This window comes from Chlorocebus sabaeus, chromosome 22, assembly GCF_047675955.1.
Source record: "Chlorocebus sabaeus isolate Y175 chromosome 22, mChlSab1.0.hap1, whole genome shotgun sequence".
Lineage (NCBI taxonomy): Eukaryota > Metazoa > Chordata > Mammalia > Primates > Cercopithecidae > Chlorocebus > Chlorocebus sabaeus.
Window position 1 is genome coordinate 41062015 of NC_132925.1, and position 15399 is coordinate 41077413.

At 36.8% G+C, this 15399-nt stretch overlaps 1 protein-coding gene across 12 annotated transcripts in view; it reads right to left on the minus strand.

The window, feature by feature from the left end:
- Nucleotides 1–15399, minus strand: part of POLQ (DNA polymerase theta) — a 137399-nt gene that overhangs the window by 37625 nt on the left and 84375 nt on the right. For 11 of the 12 annotated variants that reach the window (XM_038003385.2, XM_038003384.2, XM_038003380.2 and 8 more), the window contains 2 exons: nucleotides 12873–12984; nucleotides 3284–3408 (listed from right to left, as the gene is read on the minus strand). In XM_038003385.2, the coding sequence (XP_037859313.2) occupies nucleotides 3284–3408; nucleotides 12873–12984 (237 nt within the window). Of the gene's footprint in view, nucleotides 1–3283; nucleotides 3409–12872; nucleotides 12985–15399 lie in introns of those variants that run through there. The other variant, XR_012090537.1, reaches the window with a different exon arrangement.

Sequence of the window (15399 nt, forward strand, 5' to 3'; positions counted from 1 at the left end):
CTTTGGGATGCGGGTTGGAATGTTCTAAGCACACCCTCTATACCAATGGCTTCTTGGTCTTATAGAGTTTGAGCCCAGCAGGTATGGAGCCCTCTGATGTGAATCAGAGCTTTTCATGGGCTGCTGAGGCAAATCCTTAGCGGTTAGTGAAAATGCACATCCTAGATCCCTGGGTATTCAGTTATAACTTCCTTGAAATGACTGCTGCCAAGTGTTTCCTGGCAGGGAACCATGCCCACTAAAATTAATCATCTTGGAAGAGTAGAGGAGGCAGTTTAGGTTAATATCCGAGTGTAATCTATATATGAATATCATTCCCAATGCCCCAAAATATCTCAGAAAATGAAAAAGGTCTACTCCAGGGAGTGGGGTGGGGGGGTGTAACACGAGAGGTATTCTCTAGTCCTCTGTCACCCGAGCTGTACCCAACTTGTAGTATATGAAATGCCTGTAATCTCAGCTACTCAAGAGGCTAAGGCAAGAGGATCAGTTGAGGCCAGGAGTTTGAAACCAGCCTGGGCAACACAGTGAGACCCTGTCTTTAAGAAAAACAGGTCTCTCCGCAACTAAAATTACTAATGAGAAGGAGAAAAGGCCACACACAATGTGGGAGAGAAATATTTTCTACACATGTAACCAGTAACAGGTTCCTAAAAATTGATAAGAAAAAATGCAGAAAACTCAACAGAAAATTTAAAAAGAAAACCAGAATAGGTATTTACCCATGAAAAAATAACTAAATGGCTAATAACACATTTATAAGGTTGCTCATTTGTAAGGTTACCTCACTAGCAGCCAAGGAAACACAAATTAAAACTACAGGACACTACTTTATACCCACCAGAATAGCTAAAATTATATTAGCTTAACAGCAAGTGTCGACAAGAATGTAGAGCAGTGAGGACTCACATACTCTTATGATGGGAGGACAAACTGCTGTAATCTCCACAGAAAACAATTTGGCTTTATCTACTGAGTTGAAAATACGCAGCAATCCTACCACTGTGTCTTTACCAAACATAAATGCACCAAGAACCTTGTACAATCATGTTCAAAAACACAATAGTTTAGCTTCAAACTGAAAACCCAAGTTCTTATCAAGAGAAAAACAGATAAATTATGGTATATTCATATAACAGTATACAGCTGTTCCTACATGAAACAACAAGAATGACTTACCCACATAATTTTGAAAGAAGCTAGATACAAAAATATACATATATGACGTATACGGAGCTCAAAAAAATACAAAACAAAACTACAGTGTTAGAAGTTATAACAGTGGCTCTTTCTGGGAAGGCGATGGGTGGTGATTAGGAGGATGCATGGGGGCGCTTCTGGGGCACTGCCAATATTCTATTTCTTGCCCTGAGTGGTAGTTACACAGGTGTAGCTCTGTGATAATTTAGTGAAATCTACATTCTCTATGTGTGAGAATGTACTTTTCAGTACAACAAAAGTTTGAACAAAAGCAAAAACCAAAACAAACAAAAACCAAAAAACAACCTGGCTATGTTTACTCTATTCCTAATTCAGAGGGCTGGAATTTTTTTCCTCAGCAGCAACATGATGAATCAGAACTTTAACATTGAAGTATTTGGCATGAAAAAGCCTTATTACTCTCTCACATCTTCAGGTGCAATAATATTTTCACAAACATATGATTCATTTACATTAATAACTATATATTCCATGTTTTATCATGTAAATTCCAGAAAACATAATCAATTCCTATTAGATCAAGTCCAAATTTCTCAGCTTGCCATTAAAAGCCTTCTGTCATTTAGAAGAAGCCTTTTAGTCTCCTAGCTAGCTTCCAGCTGGCTCCATCTATCCAGGAGAAAATTATCTACCCCTACGTGACAACTCAAACTCTCCATTCCTACCAGTTTGGCTTCTAGCCAGTCCTCACTCAGTTATCCTTTCTCATTCCCAACAGCCTAAACTTTAGCCTTCAAGAATCTGTTTAAGTCTTTCCTTCTCCCTGAAACCTAAATAATTAAGTATATCAATGATGTTTTCATATATATTTTTTTTGTTTGCATTATCTCTTCCAAGACTTAAAACTTAGGTTTCCTAGTCCATCAACTAAAGTTACTAGTTCACTTAGAGATACAGTAAAAGCCTGATAAATATCTGATATTTGCATGTGGATATATGAGAGGCTACAGAGTAAAGAAGTAACAAAAAGCCAACTATTCTTCTACAGTCCCTAAAAGCATTAATGCTCGGAAGGTTTTGAGCTCGACAGAAGTTTAGCTGGGTATTTTCACTACATGCAATGTCTAATGAGCACTAAAACACAAAGTTATGGGTGAAGGGCAAAAAACATCTAGTTAAAATAGGAAGATTTGAATTATACTAGAAGCTTAAATACTCAGGTACACAGAATACTTTGATGAATCCCAATGAATTCAGAAATTGAGCAAATATCAATAAATCTTTTAAACGCTGTTAAAAATAACCTTATTCACTATTTGGGATATCCTAATAATCTCTTGACGAGATAGTGGTTTTTTTTGTTTTTTTCTTTTGTTTTTAACATAGGGTCTCATTCTGCCACCTAGACTGGAATACAGTGGTTCAATCATGGCTCACTGCAGCCTCCAATTCCTGGGCTCAAGCAATCTTCCCACCTCAGCCTCCCAAGTAGCTAAGACTACAGGCATGCACTACCTCAGTCAGCTATTTTTTTTTTTTTTTTTTTTTGGAGATATGGGGGTCTCACTATGTTGCTCAAGTTGGTCTCAAACTCCTGGGCTCAAGCAATCCTCCTGCCTCAGCCTTCCAAAGTGCTGGGGCTACAGGCATGATCCACCGTGCCTGGCCAGATAGTGCTTTTAAAATAAGCAAACAAGTAGAATGAACCAAAAATTAATCAAAATTTAGTGACTGGCTAAACTCTGAGGAATGTTAGCAATTTGGTATATGATAAATTAATATATGATATAGGAAACAAAGAATAATTAGCAAATGTAAAAGTTAAGTTTATTTACAACTTATTACCTAAGCTAACAAATAATTGGTTTACTGCAACAGAACATTTAAAGTATTATTAAGTAAAGACACGTTTACATTAATCCCCCAGACTCTGTTCAGCAAATACTGGCATGTGCCATCAATTCAGAAGTCCTTAATGAAACCAATGGTTGACTTTGTCTACACAGAAGATACAATTAATATGCCAGTAATCCCTCAAATGGACATTTGTAGTATTTACTCTGCTGAAAAAGTACATGTCATTGAAATGTTAAGTTAAAATTCCTAAAAAATTTCAACATACGTGAGCTTTATGATAAGGGTTGTTGTCTTTGATTCCTGGTAAATATCTACGCCTTCCCAAAATGGTCTGAACAAACCCATCTCTTTTACAATTTTTCACTGTCTCTCTCATGAATTGATTAATCCCTACAAAGAAAATACAGAAATAATTAATTAGAACCGAAGTATATCCTTCACTTTATTCACTGGTTTAAATATAGCAAAATATACCAAAACCCCACCATGATTCTTAACATTAATATCATATCATCAAACCAGGCATACAAACTTTCACCTTTTCTAGACTCAAAAAGTTAGAAATAAAAGAGACTTTAGAAATGAAATACTCTAACTCTTTGGGTTTTTTTGTTTTTGAGACAGGATCTTGCTCACCCTGTCACCCAGGCGGGAGTGCAGTGGTACCATCACAGTTCAGTGCAGCCTGGATCTCCCCAGGCTCAGGTGATCCTCCCACCGCAGCCTCCTGCGTAGGTGGGACTACAGGCACCACATCACCATGCCAGGATAACTTTTGTATTTTTTGTAGAGATGAAGTTTTGTAATGTGGCCCAGGCTGGTCTCAAACATCTGAGCTCAAGTGATCTGCTCACCTCAGCCTCCCAAAGTGCTAGGATTATAGGTGTGAGGCACTGTACGTGGCCTTTGTTTTTTGAGTAACAACAACAAAAACAAAACATAAAACTAAAAATTCCAGAACAGGGCAGATATCTAAGTGTTTTTACTCCAGGATCTTAAGATTATTCCCCATCACTTTTCACAAGTTTCTGTTGATTGTGTGAATCCCCTTTTACTCTCTCATCTGATTCCTAGGTTTAAAACATTTCAATAGCTCCTTGTTACCATCTACACTATGATCCAAAGTAGGACCTTGCTGAAATTAATGCATGAGTTATGATAGATATCTCACTAGGAATAAACATGACCCACTTCTTAAAATTAAAAAAGACTATGTGTAGTGTAGTTTTCAAACGTATTCGTATTTCCTAGACCAGCATTTATCCTTTGCAATCTGGGTCGGTCATTATGTCTTAAGCATCTCCAGGATGAATCCTTTGCTATTGGCAATATGTGGTCAATAGCATGGGAATTTCCAAAAGCCATCGGACCCTCATCTTTTTCTGTTTAAGAATTACTGTGATATTTTCGGGTGAAGAGGAAAGAAAATGGTGAGATTTAGGAAGCTGCACCTCTACAAAATCTCTTACCGAACTCCGATGAGACCTCCAAATACTCAAAGAGCTACTTTAAAAAACAATCAGTGCGGAGGTATAATTTACACGCAACAAAACGCACTCACTTTAAACAGTTTGAGGCATTTTAACAAATGTACACACCCCTGCAGCTACTACTACAAGATACGAAACATGTTCATCTCCCTTTACGGTCAGGCCCCATGATCACCCTCAGAAACTCACTCATCTGCTTTATGACACTCTTAAGAGTTTTATGTTCATGAATATCATATAAATTGAATGACACTGTATATGCTCATTTGTGTTTGCCTTCTTTTGCTAAGAAAAACATTTTTAAGAATCATCAATATTATACTATCAATAATTACTATTCTTGATCTATACTATTCCGTTGTGGATGTATAACAAAATTTGTTTATACATTTTGCTGTTGATAGACATGTGGCCTGTTCTCAGTATCTGGCCATTGTGAATAAAGCTGCTATAATATTAATGTACGAGCCTTCCTTTGGACATGCTTTCATTTTTCTTGCGCAAATACCTGATAGTAGAATTGCAGGGTTATATAGTTAAATGGATGTTTAACTTTATTCAGAAGAGCCATACTGTTCTCCAAAGTAGTTTTACCATTTTACAATTAAATGAACAATGTAAAAGATGGTGTTTTTAATATTGGCCATTCTAGTGTTTTTGTAATGGCATCTCTTTGTTTTTTGGCATCTCAATTTGCTTTTGCTTGATGACAAATAATGACAATGTTTAATATGGTCATTCATATTTTTGGAAAGTGTCTCCTCATATCTTTTGACCTTTAATTTATCATATTGTTGAACTTCTGAGCATTGAACGGTAAAAGTTCCTTCTGGATATACATCCTATGTTCGATAGAAGTACTGCAAATATTTCTTCCCAGTCTGTACCTTGCTTTTACATTTTTCATAATTTTTTTATTTTTGTGAGTACATAGTAGGTGTACATATTTATGGGGTACATGAGATATTATGATGCAGGCATGAAATGCATAATAATCACATCAGGGAAAATGGGGTACCCATCACCTCAAGCCATTTATCATTTGTGTTGCAAACATTCCAAGTATACTCTTTTAGTCATTTTTAAATGTACAATTTATTATTATTAACTATAGTCACCCTGTTGTGCTAGCAAATACTAGTTCTTAGTCATTCTAACTACCTCTTTGTACCTATTAACAATGCCCCCCACCCCCAATACCCTTCCCAGCTTCTGGTAACCATTATTCTACTCTATCTCCACAAGCTCAATTGCTTTAATTTTTTGCTGAGTGACAAATAACTGAGAACATGTGAAGTTTGTCTTTCTGTGCCTGGCTTATTTCACTTAACATAATGACCTTCAGTTCCATTCATGTTGTTGCAAATGACAAGATCTCATTCTTTTCTATGACTGAATGGTACTCCATTGTGTATATGTACATTTTCTTTATCCATTCATCTGCTGATGGACACTGAGCATGCTTCCAAATCCTGGCTATTGTGAATAGTGCTGCAATAAACATGGGAGTGCATGCAGATGTCTCTTCAGTATACAGACTTCCTTTCTTTTGGGTATGTACCTAGCAGTGTGATTGCTGGATCATATGATAGCTCTATTTTTAGTTCAGTTTTTTGTTTGTTTTTGTTTTGAGATGGAGTCTCACTCTGTTGCTCAGGCTGGAATGCAGTGGCGTGACCTCAGTTCACTGCAACCTCTGCCTCCCGTGTTCAAGCGATTCTCCTGCCTCAGCCTCCCGAGTGGTTGGGATACAGGCGCCCACTACCATGCCTGGCTAATTTTTGTGTATTTCGTAGAGACGGGTTTCACCATATTGGCCAGGCTGGTCTCGAACTCCTGACCTTGTGATTCGCCTGCCTCAGCCTCCCAGAGTGCTGGAATTACAGGCATGAGCCACCGCACCCAGTCTATTTTTAGTTTTTTGAGAATCCTCCAAACTGTTCTCCACAGTAGTTGTAGTAATTTACATTCCCAGCAAAAGTGAATGGCAGTTCCTTTTTCTCTACCTCTTCGCCTGCATTTGTTATCACTTGTCTTTTGGATAAAAGTCATTTTAACTGGTGTGAGATGATATCACATTCTAGTTCTAATTTGCATTTCTCTGATGATCAGTGATGTGCACCTTTTCATAAACCTTTTTGCCATTTGTATGTCTTTATTTGAGAAACATCTATTCAGAGATTTTGCCCATTTTAAAATCAGATCTTTTTTTCTACAGAGTTGAACTCCTTATATATTCTGCTTATTAATCCCTTGTCAAATGGGTATCTGCAAATATTTTCTCCCATTCTGTGGGCTGTGTCTTCACTTTGTTGGCTGTTTCCTTTGCTATGCAGTTTTTTTTTTAACCTGATGTGATCTCATTTGTCTATTTTTGCTGTGGTTGCCTGTGCTTGTGAGTATTGCTTAAGAAATCTTTGCCCAGACTGATGTACTGGAGAGTTTCCCCCATGTTTTCTTGTAGTAGTTTCACAATTTGAGGTCTTAAAGTTTTTAATCCATTTTGATTTTTTGTATATAGTGAGAGATAGGGGTCCAGTTTCATTCTTCTGCATATCCAGTTGTCCCAACACCATTTATTGAAGAGACTGTCTTTTCCCCAATGTATGTTCTTGGTACCTTTATTGAAAATGAGTTCACTGTAGATGTGTGGGTTTCTTTCTGGGTTCTCTATTTTGTTCCATTGGTCTTTGTGTCTGTTTTATACCAGTACTTATCCCAGTACCATGTCGTTTTGGTTACTGTATGTCTGTAGTATAATTTGAAGTCAGGTAATGTGATTTCTCCAGTTTTGTTCTTTTTGTACAGGATAGCTTTGGCTATTCTAGGTCTTTCGTGGTTCCATATAAATTGTAGTACTTTTTTTTTTTCTATTTCTGTGATGAGTGAAGAATGTCATTGGTATTTTGATAGGGAATGTATTAAATCTGTTGATTGATTTGGGGAGTATGAATATTTTAACAATATTGGTTCTTCTAATCCATGAACATGCAATATTTTTTCACATTTTTGTGTCCTCTTCAATTTCTAGCATCAGTGTTTTATAGTTTTTCTCACATAGATCTTTCACTTCTTTGGCTAATTCCTAAGGGTTTAATTTTATTTGTAGCTATTATAAATGAGATTACTTTCCTGATTTCTTTTTCAGATTGTTTGCTCCTGGCATATAGAAATGCTACTGATGTTTGTATGTTGATCTTGTATCCTGCAACTTTACTAAAGAATTTGTTTATCAGTTCTAATAGTTTTTTGATGGAGTCTTTAGGTTTTTCCAAATATAAGATTGTATCTTCTACAAACAACGAGAATTTGACCTCTTCCTTTCTGAAGTGGATGTCCTTTATTTCTTTCTCTTATCTGATTGCTCGAGCTAGGACTTCCAGTACTATGTTGAATAACAGTGATGGGGAGAGATAGGGGTCCAGTTTCATTCTTCTGCATATCCAGTTGTCCCAACACCATTTATTGAAGAGACTGTCTTTCCCCAGTGTACGTTCTTGATACCTTCATTGAAAATGAATTCACCGTAGATGTGTGGGTTTCTTTCTGGGTTGTCTATTCTGTTCCATTGGTCTTTGAGTCTGTTTTATACCAGTACCATGTCGTTTTGGTTATTATATGTCTATAGTATAATTTGAAGTCAGGTAGTGTGATTTGAAATAACAGTGATGAAAGCAAAAGGGGGCATCCTTGTCGTGTTCCAGGTCTTAGAGAAAAGGCTTTCACTTTTTCCCCATTCAGTGTGACACTAGCTGTGGGTCTGTCATACATGGTTTTTATTATGTAGAGGTATGTTTCTTGTATACCCAGTTTTTTTAGGGTTTTCACGATGAAGGAATATTGAATTTTATCAAATGCCTTTTTGGCATCAGTTGAAATGATCATATTGTTTTTATCCTTCATTCTGTTGATATGATGTATCATAATGATAGATTTGCATATGTTGAACCATCCTTGCATCCCAGGGATAAATCCCACTTGGTCATGATGAAGGATCTTTCTAATATATTGTTGAATTCCATTTGCTACTATTTTGTTGAGGATGTTTGCATCAATTTTCATCAGAAACATTGGCCAGTAGGTAGGTTTTGTTTGTTTGTTTTCATGTGTCTTTGTCTGGTTGTTATTAGGGTAATACTGGCCTCATATAATGAGTTTGGAAGTGTTCTCTCCTTCTCTATTTTCCAGAACAGTTTCAGTAGGATTGGTATTAGTTATTTAAATTTTTGGTAGAATTCAGCAGGGAAGTCATTGAGCCCTAGGCTCTTCTTTGTGGAAGACTTTTTATTATGGCTTTGATCTCATTATTTGTTCTTAGACTGTTCAGGTTTTAGATTTCTTCATGGTCCAATCTTGGCAGGTTGTATGTGTCTAGGAATTTACCCATTTCTTCTAGATTTTCCAAATTATTGGCATATAGCTGCTCATCTTAGCCACTAATGATCCTTTGAATTTCTGGAGTATTCATTGTGCCGTCTCCTTTTTCATTTCTGATTTTATTTATTCGGATCTTCTCCTTTTTCTTAGTCTGGCTAAAGGTGTGTCAATTTTATCTTTTCAAAAAACTAACTTATTTTCAGGCCAGGTGCAGTGGCTCACACCTGTAATCCCAGCACTTTGGGAGGCCAAGATGGGCAGATCATTTGAGGTCAGGAGTTCATGACCTGCCTGGCCAATGTGGCAAAACGCTGTCTCTACTAAAAATACAAAACCTAGATAGGCATAGTGGTGTAATCTAGACAGGCATTACACCTGTAATCCCAGCTACTTGGGAGGCTGAGACAGGAAAATTGCTTGAACCCAGGAGGTAGATGTTGCAGTGAGCCAAGATCATGCCACTGCCCACCAGCCTGGATGACAGAGCAAGACTCCATCTCAAAAACAAAACAAAACAAAACAAACAAAAAAAGAAAAACAAACAAAAAATAACCAACTTTTCATTTTGTTATTCTTTTGTATTCTTTGTTTCAATTTCATTCTTTATTTCTGCTCTGATCTTTACTATTTCTTTTCCTCTACTAATTTTGGATTTGCCTCGCTCTTACTTTTCTAGTTCTTTAAGATGCATTTTAGGTTATTTATTTGAAGTTTTTCTTCTTTTTTTTTTTTTTAATGTAGGCACTTATAGCTATAAACTTCCTTCTTAGCACTGCTTTTGCTGTATCCCATAGGTATTGGTATGTTGTATTTCCATTATCATTTGTTTCAAGAAATTTAAAAATTTCCTTCTTAATTTTTTAATTGACTCACTGGTCACTCAAGAGCATATTGTTTAATTTCCATGCTTGTATAGTTTCCAAAATTCCTTGTGATTTCTAGTTTTATTCAATTGTGGTCAGACTAGATACTTGATATTAGTTTTTTGAATATTTTAAAACTTGTTTTGTGATCTAATATATAGTTTATCCTAGAGAATAATCCATGTGCTGAGAAGAAGAATGTATATTCTGTGGCTGTTAAATGAAATGTTCTGTAAATATCTATTAGGTCCATTTGGTCTCTATAATGCAGATTTAGTATAATTTCTTTGTTGATTTTCTGTCTGGAATATCTGTCCACTGTCCAAAGAGGGGTGTTGAAGTCTCCAGTTATTATTGGGATCTCTCTCTCTCTTTAGCTCTAATGATACTTGCTTTATATGTCCAGGTGCTCCAATATTGGGTGCATATTACAATTCTTATATTCTCTTAATTAACTCCTTTTACATTATATAGTGACCTTCTTTGTCTCTTTTCACAGTTTTTGTCTTGAAATCTATTTTGTCTGATACAAGTATAGCTACTCTTGATCTTTTTTGGTTTCCATTGGCATGGAATCTCCTTTCCGTCCCTTTATTTTCAATCTATATCTTTAGAGGTGAAGGGTGTTTCTTGTAGGCAACAGATCATTGGGTCTTGTTTTTCTTTTTTTGAAAAATCTATCCAGCCGCTCTGTGTCTTTTTACTGGAAAGTTTAGTCCATTTACATGCAATGTTATTATTGACAGTTAAGGACAATACCATTTTATTGTTTTCTGGTTGTTCTGTGTTTTTTGTTTTTTGTTTCCTCCTTCTTTCTTTCATTCCTGTCTTCCTTTTAATACAGGTGATTTTTTTCTGGTGGTATAATTTAATTTCTTGCTTTTTAGTTTTTGTGTATCTGTTGTATGTTTTTTTAATTTGGGGTTACCATGAGACTTGCAAATAATGTATTATAAGTCTTTTTTTTTTTCTTTGAGAAACAGTCTCACCCTGTCTCCCAGGCTGGAGTGCAATGGCGTAGTCTCGGCTCATTGCAACCTCCGCCTCCCAGGTTCAAGTGATTCTTGTGCCTGTCTCCCAAGTAGCTAGGATTACAGGCACCCACCATCATGTCCAGCTAATTTTTGCATTTTTTGTACAGACGGGGTTTCACCATGTTGGCCAGGCTGGTCTTGAACTCCTGACCTCGGGTGATCTGCCTGCCTCTGTCTCCCAAAGTGCTGGGATTACAGGTGTGACCCACCGCACCCAGCCCACTTTTTAACTTTTTGTTGTTTCTATTTATATCTTATTATACTGCCAATGTCTTGAAAGGCTTTTACAGTTATTTTTGATTAGTATTTTTGTCTTTCTATTTAAGATAATAGTAGTTTATATATCACAATTACAATGTTATAATAGTCTGTGTTTCTCTGCATACTTACTATTACCAGTGAGTTCTGTACCTTCAGATGATTTCTTATTGCTCATTAACATCCTTTTCTTTCTAACTGTAGAACTCTTTTTGGCATTTCTTGTAGGACAACTCTGGTGTTGATAAAATCCCTCAGTTTTCATTTGTCTGAGAAAGTCTTTATTTCTCTTTCATGTTTGAAGGATATTAATATTTTTGCCAGATATATCATTCCAGGGTAAAAGCTGTGTCCTTTGGCACTTCAAATATGTCATGCCACTCTCTCCTGACCTGTAAGGTTTCCACTAAAAAGTCTCCTGCCAGACATATTGAAGCTCCATTGTATATTATTTGATTATTTTCTCTTGCTGTTTTCAGGATCCTTTCTGTATCCTTGACCTTTGGGAGTTTGATTATTAAATGTCTTGAGGCAGTCTTCTTTGGGTTAAATCTGTTCTACAACTTTCTTTTACTTGAATATGGATATCTTTCCCTAGGTTTGGAAAGTTCTTTATTATCCCTTTGAATACACTGTCTACTCCTATCTCTTTCTCTACCTCCTCTTCAAGGGCAATAACTCTTAGATTTTCCCTTTTGAGGCTATTTTCTGATGTTGCAGGTGTGCTTCATCCTTTTTTATACTTTTTGTCTCCTCTGTGAATTTCCAAATAGCCTGTCTTCAAACTCAGTAATTCTTCTGCTTGAATAATTCGGCTATTAAAAGACTCTGATACTCTTCAATATATCAATTGCATCTTCCTACTCCAGAATTTCCGCTTGATTCTTTTCATTTTTTATTTTATTTTATTTTTCGAGATGGATTTTCATGCTTGACTCTCAGGCTGGAGTGCAATGGCGCAATCTCGGCTCACTGCAACCTCCGCCTCCCAGGTTTAAGCGATTCTCCTGTCTCAGCCTCCCAAGTAGCTGGGATTTACAGGTGCATGCCACCATGCCCAGGTAATTCTTGTATTTTTAGTAGACATGGGGTTTCACCATGTTGGCCAGGATGGTCTCGATCTCTTGACCTTGTGATCTGCCCACCTCGGCCTCCCAAAGTGCTGGGATTACAGACGTGAGCCACAATGCCCAGTATTGCATTGTTTGCTTCAGTACCAATGGGGGTAAAGGACAGGGTTGATTTAAAAAGAGCATAAAAGAAGTTTTTGGGATGATAGAGTAATGATTCTATATCTTGGTTGTGGTGTAAATTTTATGACCATATGCATTTGTCAAAATTCACAGAACTATATACATTTTTCAGGGTGAATCTTATTATTATATGTAAATTATACTACAACAAACAGGCAAAAAAGATCATTTAAGACAATACTCAAACTACTCCATAACAGCAATTGTTCTCAGAATTCCCCATATATTTAATTAGCAATTATCAGAGTTCCTAGTATATATACTTAATAGTTAACTGTTTCGAACTACGGCTATCTAAACCAAAGCACCAGTCAACTCCTAGATTTTATGGGTTGTTCACAATGACACAGTAGATTTACATCAACTGCATTTTACTATTCTGTCCCTACTTTAATGAAAAATATGAAATAAGATTATCACATTCTTAGTGATTATAAGGTTAATATTTTTTACCCTTAACAATGCCTGATGAAAATGTCTGACTAATAGATATTTCAAAAGAAAATTTCATTATACAAATTTTTAAAAATATAATATGGTAAGATGGTTGAAAAGAATACTATCTAGAAGATAAATTACCTGTGTATCTGGATTTGAAGGAGTCAATATAGCAAGCAGCATCATTTTCTTTAATGCCCATCTGCTCTCCCAAAGATTTAGCTCCCATTCCATAAATGATCCCATAGCAAATCTGAAAGGGAGTCATCCAACAAATAAAGGTTATAAGCACATAAAATGCAAATAAAAGGGTTCATTAGGATTGGAATTTCGGCAAACTTTTTATTTCACAGTGAGTCAAAAAATGATTAGATTGCTTTTGGTGGGTTAGATCCACAGAGGCTGATATCCAGCAAACATCTTTTCTGCCTTTCAGCATTACTTTTTGAGAGAGAGAGAGGAGGGCAGGAGGGAGTATCAATGAATAGGTATGTGTGATCTAAGGAAAAATTTATTTTTGACTATTTGTCATTTATCCAGCAGTCTTTATAGCAACTTTTTACTCCTCACAGAACTTCATTAACTTCCACTTCAAGTGCTGAGGAGTCAGGGAAGAGAAATATTACAAACATCCCTCTTCTTGCCCTTGAAGAAGACTTGAAGAGTAGAAAGAGTAGGCTTCGTGACTTTATGACGAAGACGTAACTGGTAAAAAATAACCTCTTCACCTCGCAGCCACCTAAAATGCTACAACTGCAGAATTCGTTTCACTTAAATACAAACAAAAACACCTAAGAAAAGTTTGGGAGTAGTGAAGGGAAATGATCTAAATAGGCCATTAAAGAAAGTCTGATTTAATCATAAGGACTGCCAGGGTTCAAAGCCTAGCTCTATCATTCACAAAATGTATAATCTTGCACAAGTCACTTAACCAATTTGAACCTTAATTTCTTCATCTATAAAATGAAGACAGTAATATCTGTATCATGGGATTGTTAGGTTTAAAGGATTGCTAGGTTTTACTTGTAACTGTTTAGGAAACTGACATAAAGCAAGCTCTGTATACATATCATTAAATAAAATCTAAAAAGATAACTCGCATGATTATCAGAATTCCGAAAAAAACTTTCAACATAAGCTAGCTAAAGTCTACCCCCATCCCCACGTTTTTTAATATATTGAGAGAGGGCTTTTTCCTTTCCTTTTTTTCTTTTTCACGTTTTGTTTTGTTGTTACTACTGTTGTTTTTTTAACTCATGTTACTTAGTGCTGTCTGAGATCTCAGCAAGGCTCAGGGATTAGGTGGTTCGGTGCATGGTGATACAAACAAAAACTGGTATAGCATAAACACTCTTAAATCATGTGAGAATCTATTAAATAGAAGCAGCTGTCTCCGGCGGGGAAGTGTGTTGGATAGGAAGTCAGGGTGCCCAAGTTCTGGCATTCTGAATTTATTCTGACTCTACCACTTATAGCTACATGACCTTAAGCAAATTACTTTCTGTGCTTCAGTTTCCTCCTCTATAAAATGGTGATGGTAATAATAATAGCTATCTCATGGGTTATGAGAATTAAATATGGGAATATTACCTATTTTACCTAGGGTTTGATTCTTGCTAAATGCAGGATGCCTCTGGGGATTAAACAGACAGAGAGGACAGAGCTGGCTTTTTAAATAGTGGAAGAAACAAGTGTTGGTGCTAAACAGGTGGTTAGAGAAAGTGTTCCAAGCTTGATGAGCCAGTCAAGAAGTACAGCTGTGAGGCTGGGTGCCCTGGCTCATGCCTGCGATCCCAGCACTTTGGGAGGCCAAGGTGGGAGGATCACTTGAAGCCACGAGTTCAAGACCAGCCTGGGCAACAAATTGAGATCCCACCTCTCCATAAAACATAAATAAATAAACAAACAAACAAACAAACAAACCCTACAGCTCTGAGGAACTAGAAGTGTAAATGTGAAACAAAAACACAAAAACAGCAGGATCTCAGAGTACGGTGATGTGCATTTACGTCAGCTAGCAATCCTACTGTCTTGAAATGGCATCAGATTTCCCACGAGTCATGTGGTAAGAAAGTATCAGTGTTAACCTAGGCCAAGAAATGGCATAAATGTGGTCTTTGACTTACTCTTTGCCTAATAAGTGGATTAACTAACCAATAACTTCAAGAGCTAAAAAGCTATCAGGTACTAACTATAATCTACAGGTCAGTAATATTTTTCAACAAACATTTAGAGACCACCTTCTATACAAAGCACTATGGCTTGATGCTATAAAAAAACACAAACATGAAAATATGGAACTTTACCTCAGAACACTTACAGACTAGAAAGATTTTTTTTTTTTTTTTTTTTTTTGAGATGGAGTCTCGCTCTGTCGCCCAGGCTGGAGTGCAGTGGTGCTATCTCAGCTCACTGCAAGCTCTGTCTCCTGGGTTCAGGCCATTCTCCTGCCTCAGCCCCCTGAGTAGCTGGGACTACAGGCGCCGGCCACCAAGCCCAGCTAAGTTTTTGTATTTTTAGTAGAGACGGGGTTTCACCGTGTTAGCCAGAATGGTCTCGATCTCCTGACCTCGTGATCTGCCTGCCTTGGCCTCCCAAGTGCTGGGATTACAGGCGTGAGCCACTGCACCCGGCTTAGAAACATGTTTTTTAAGTATACGCATGAGCA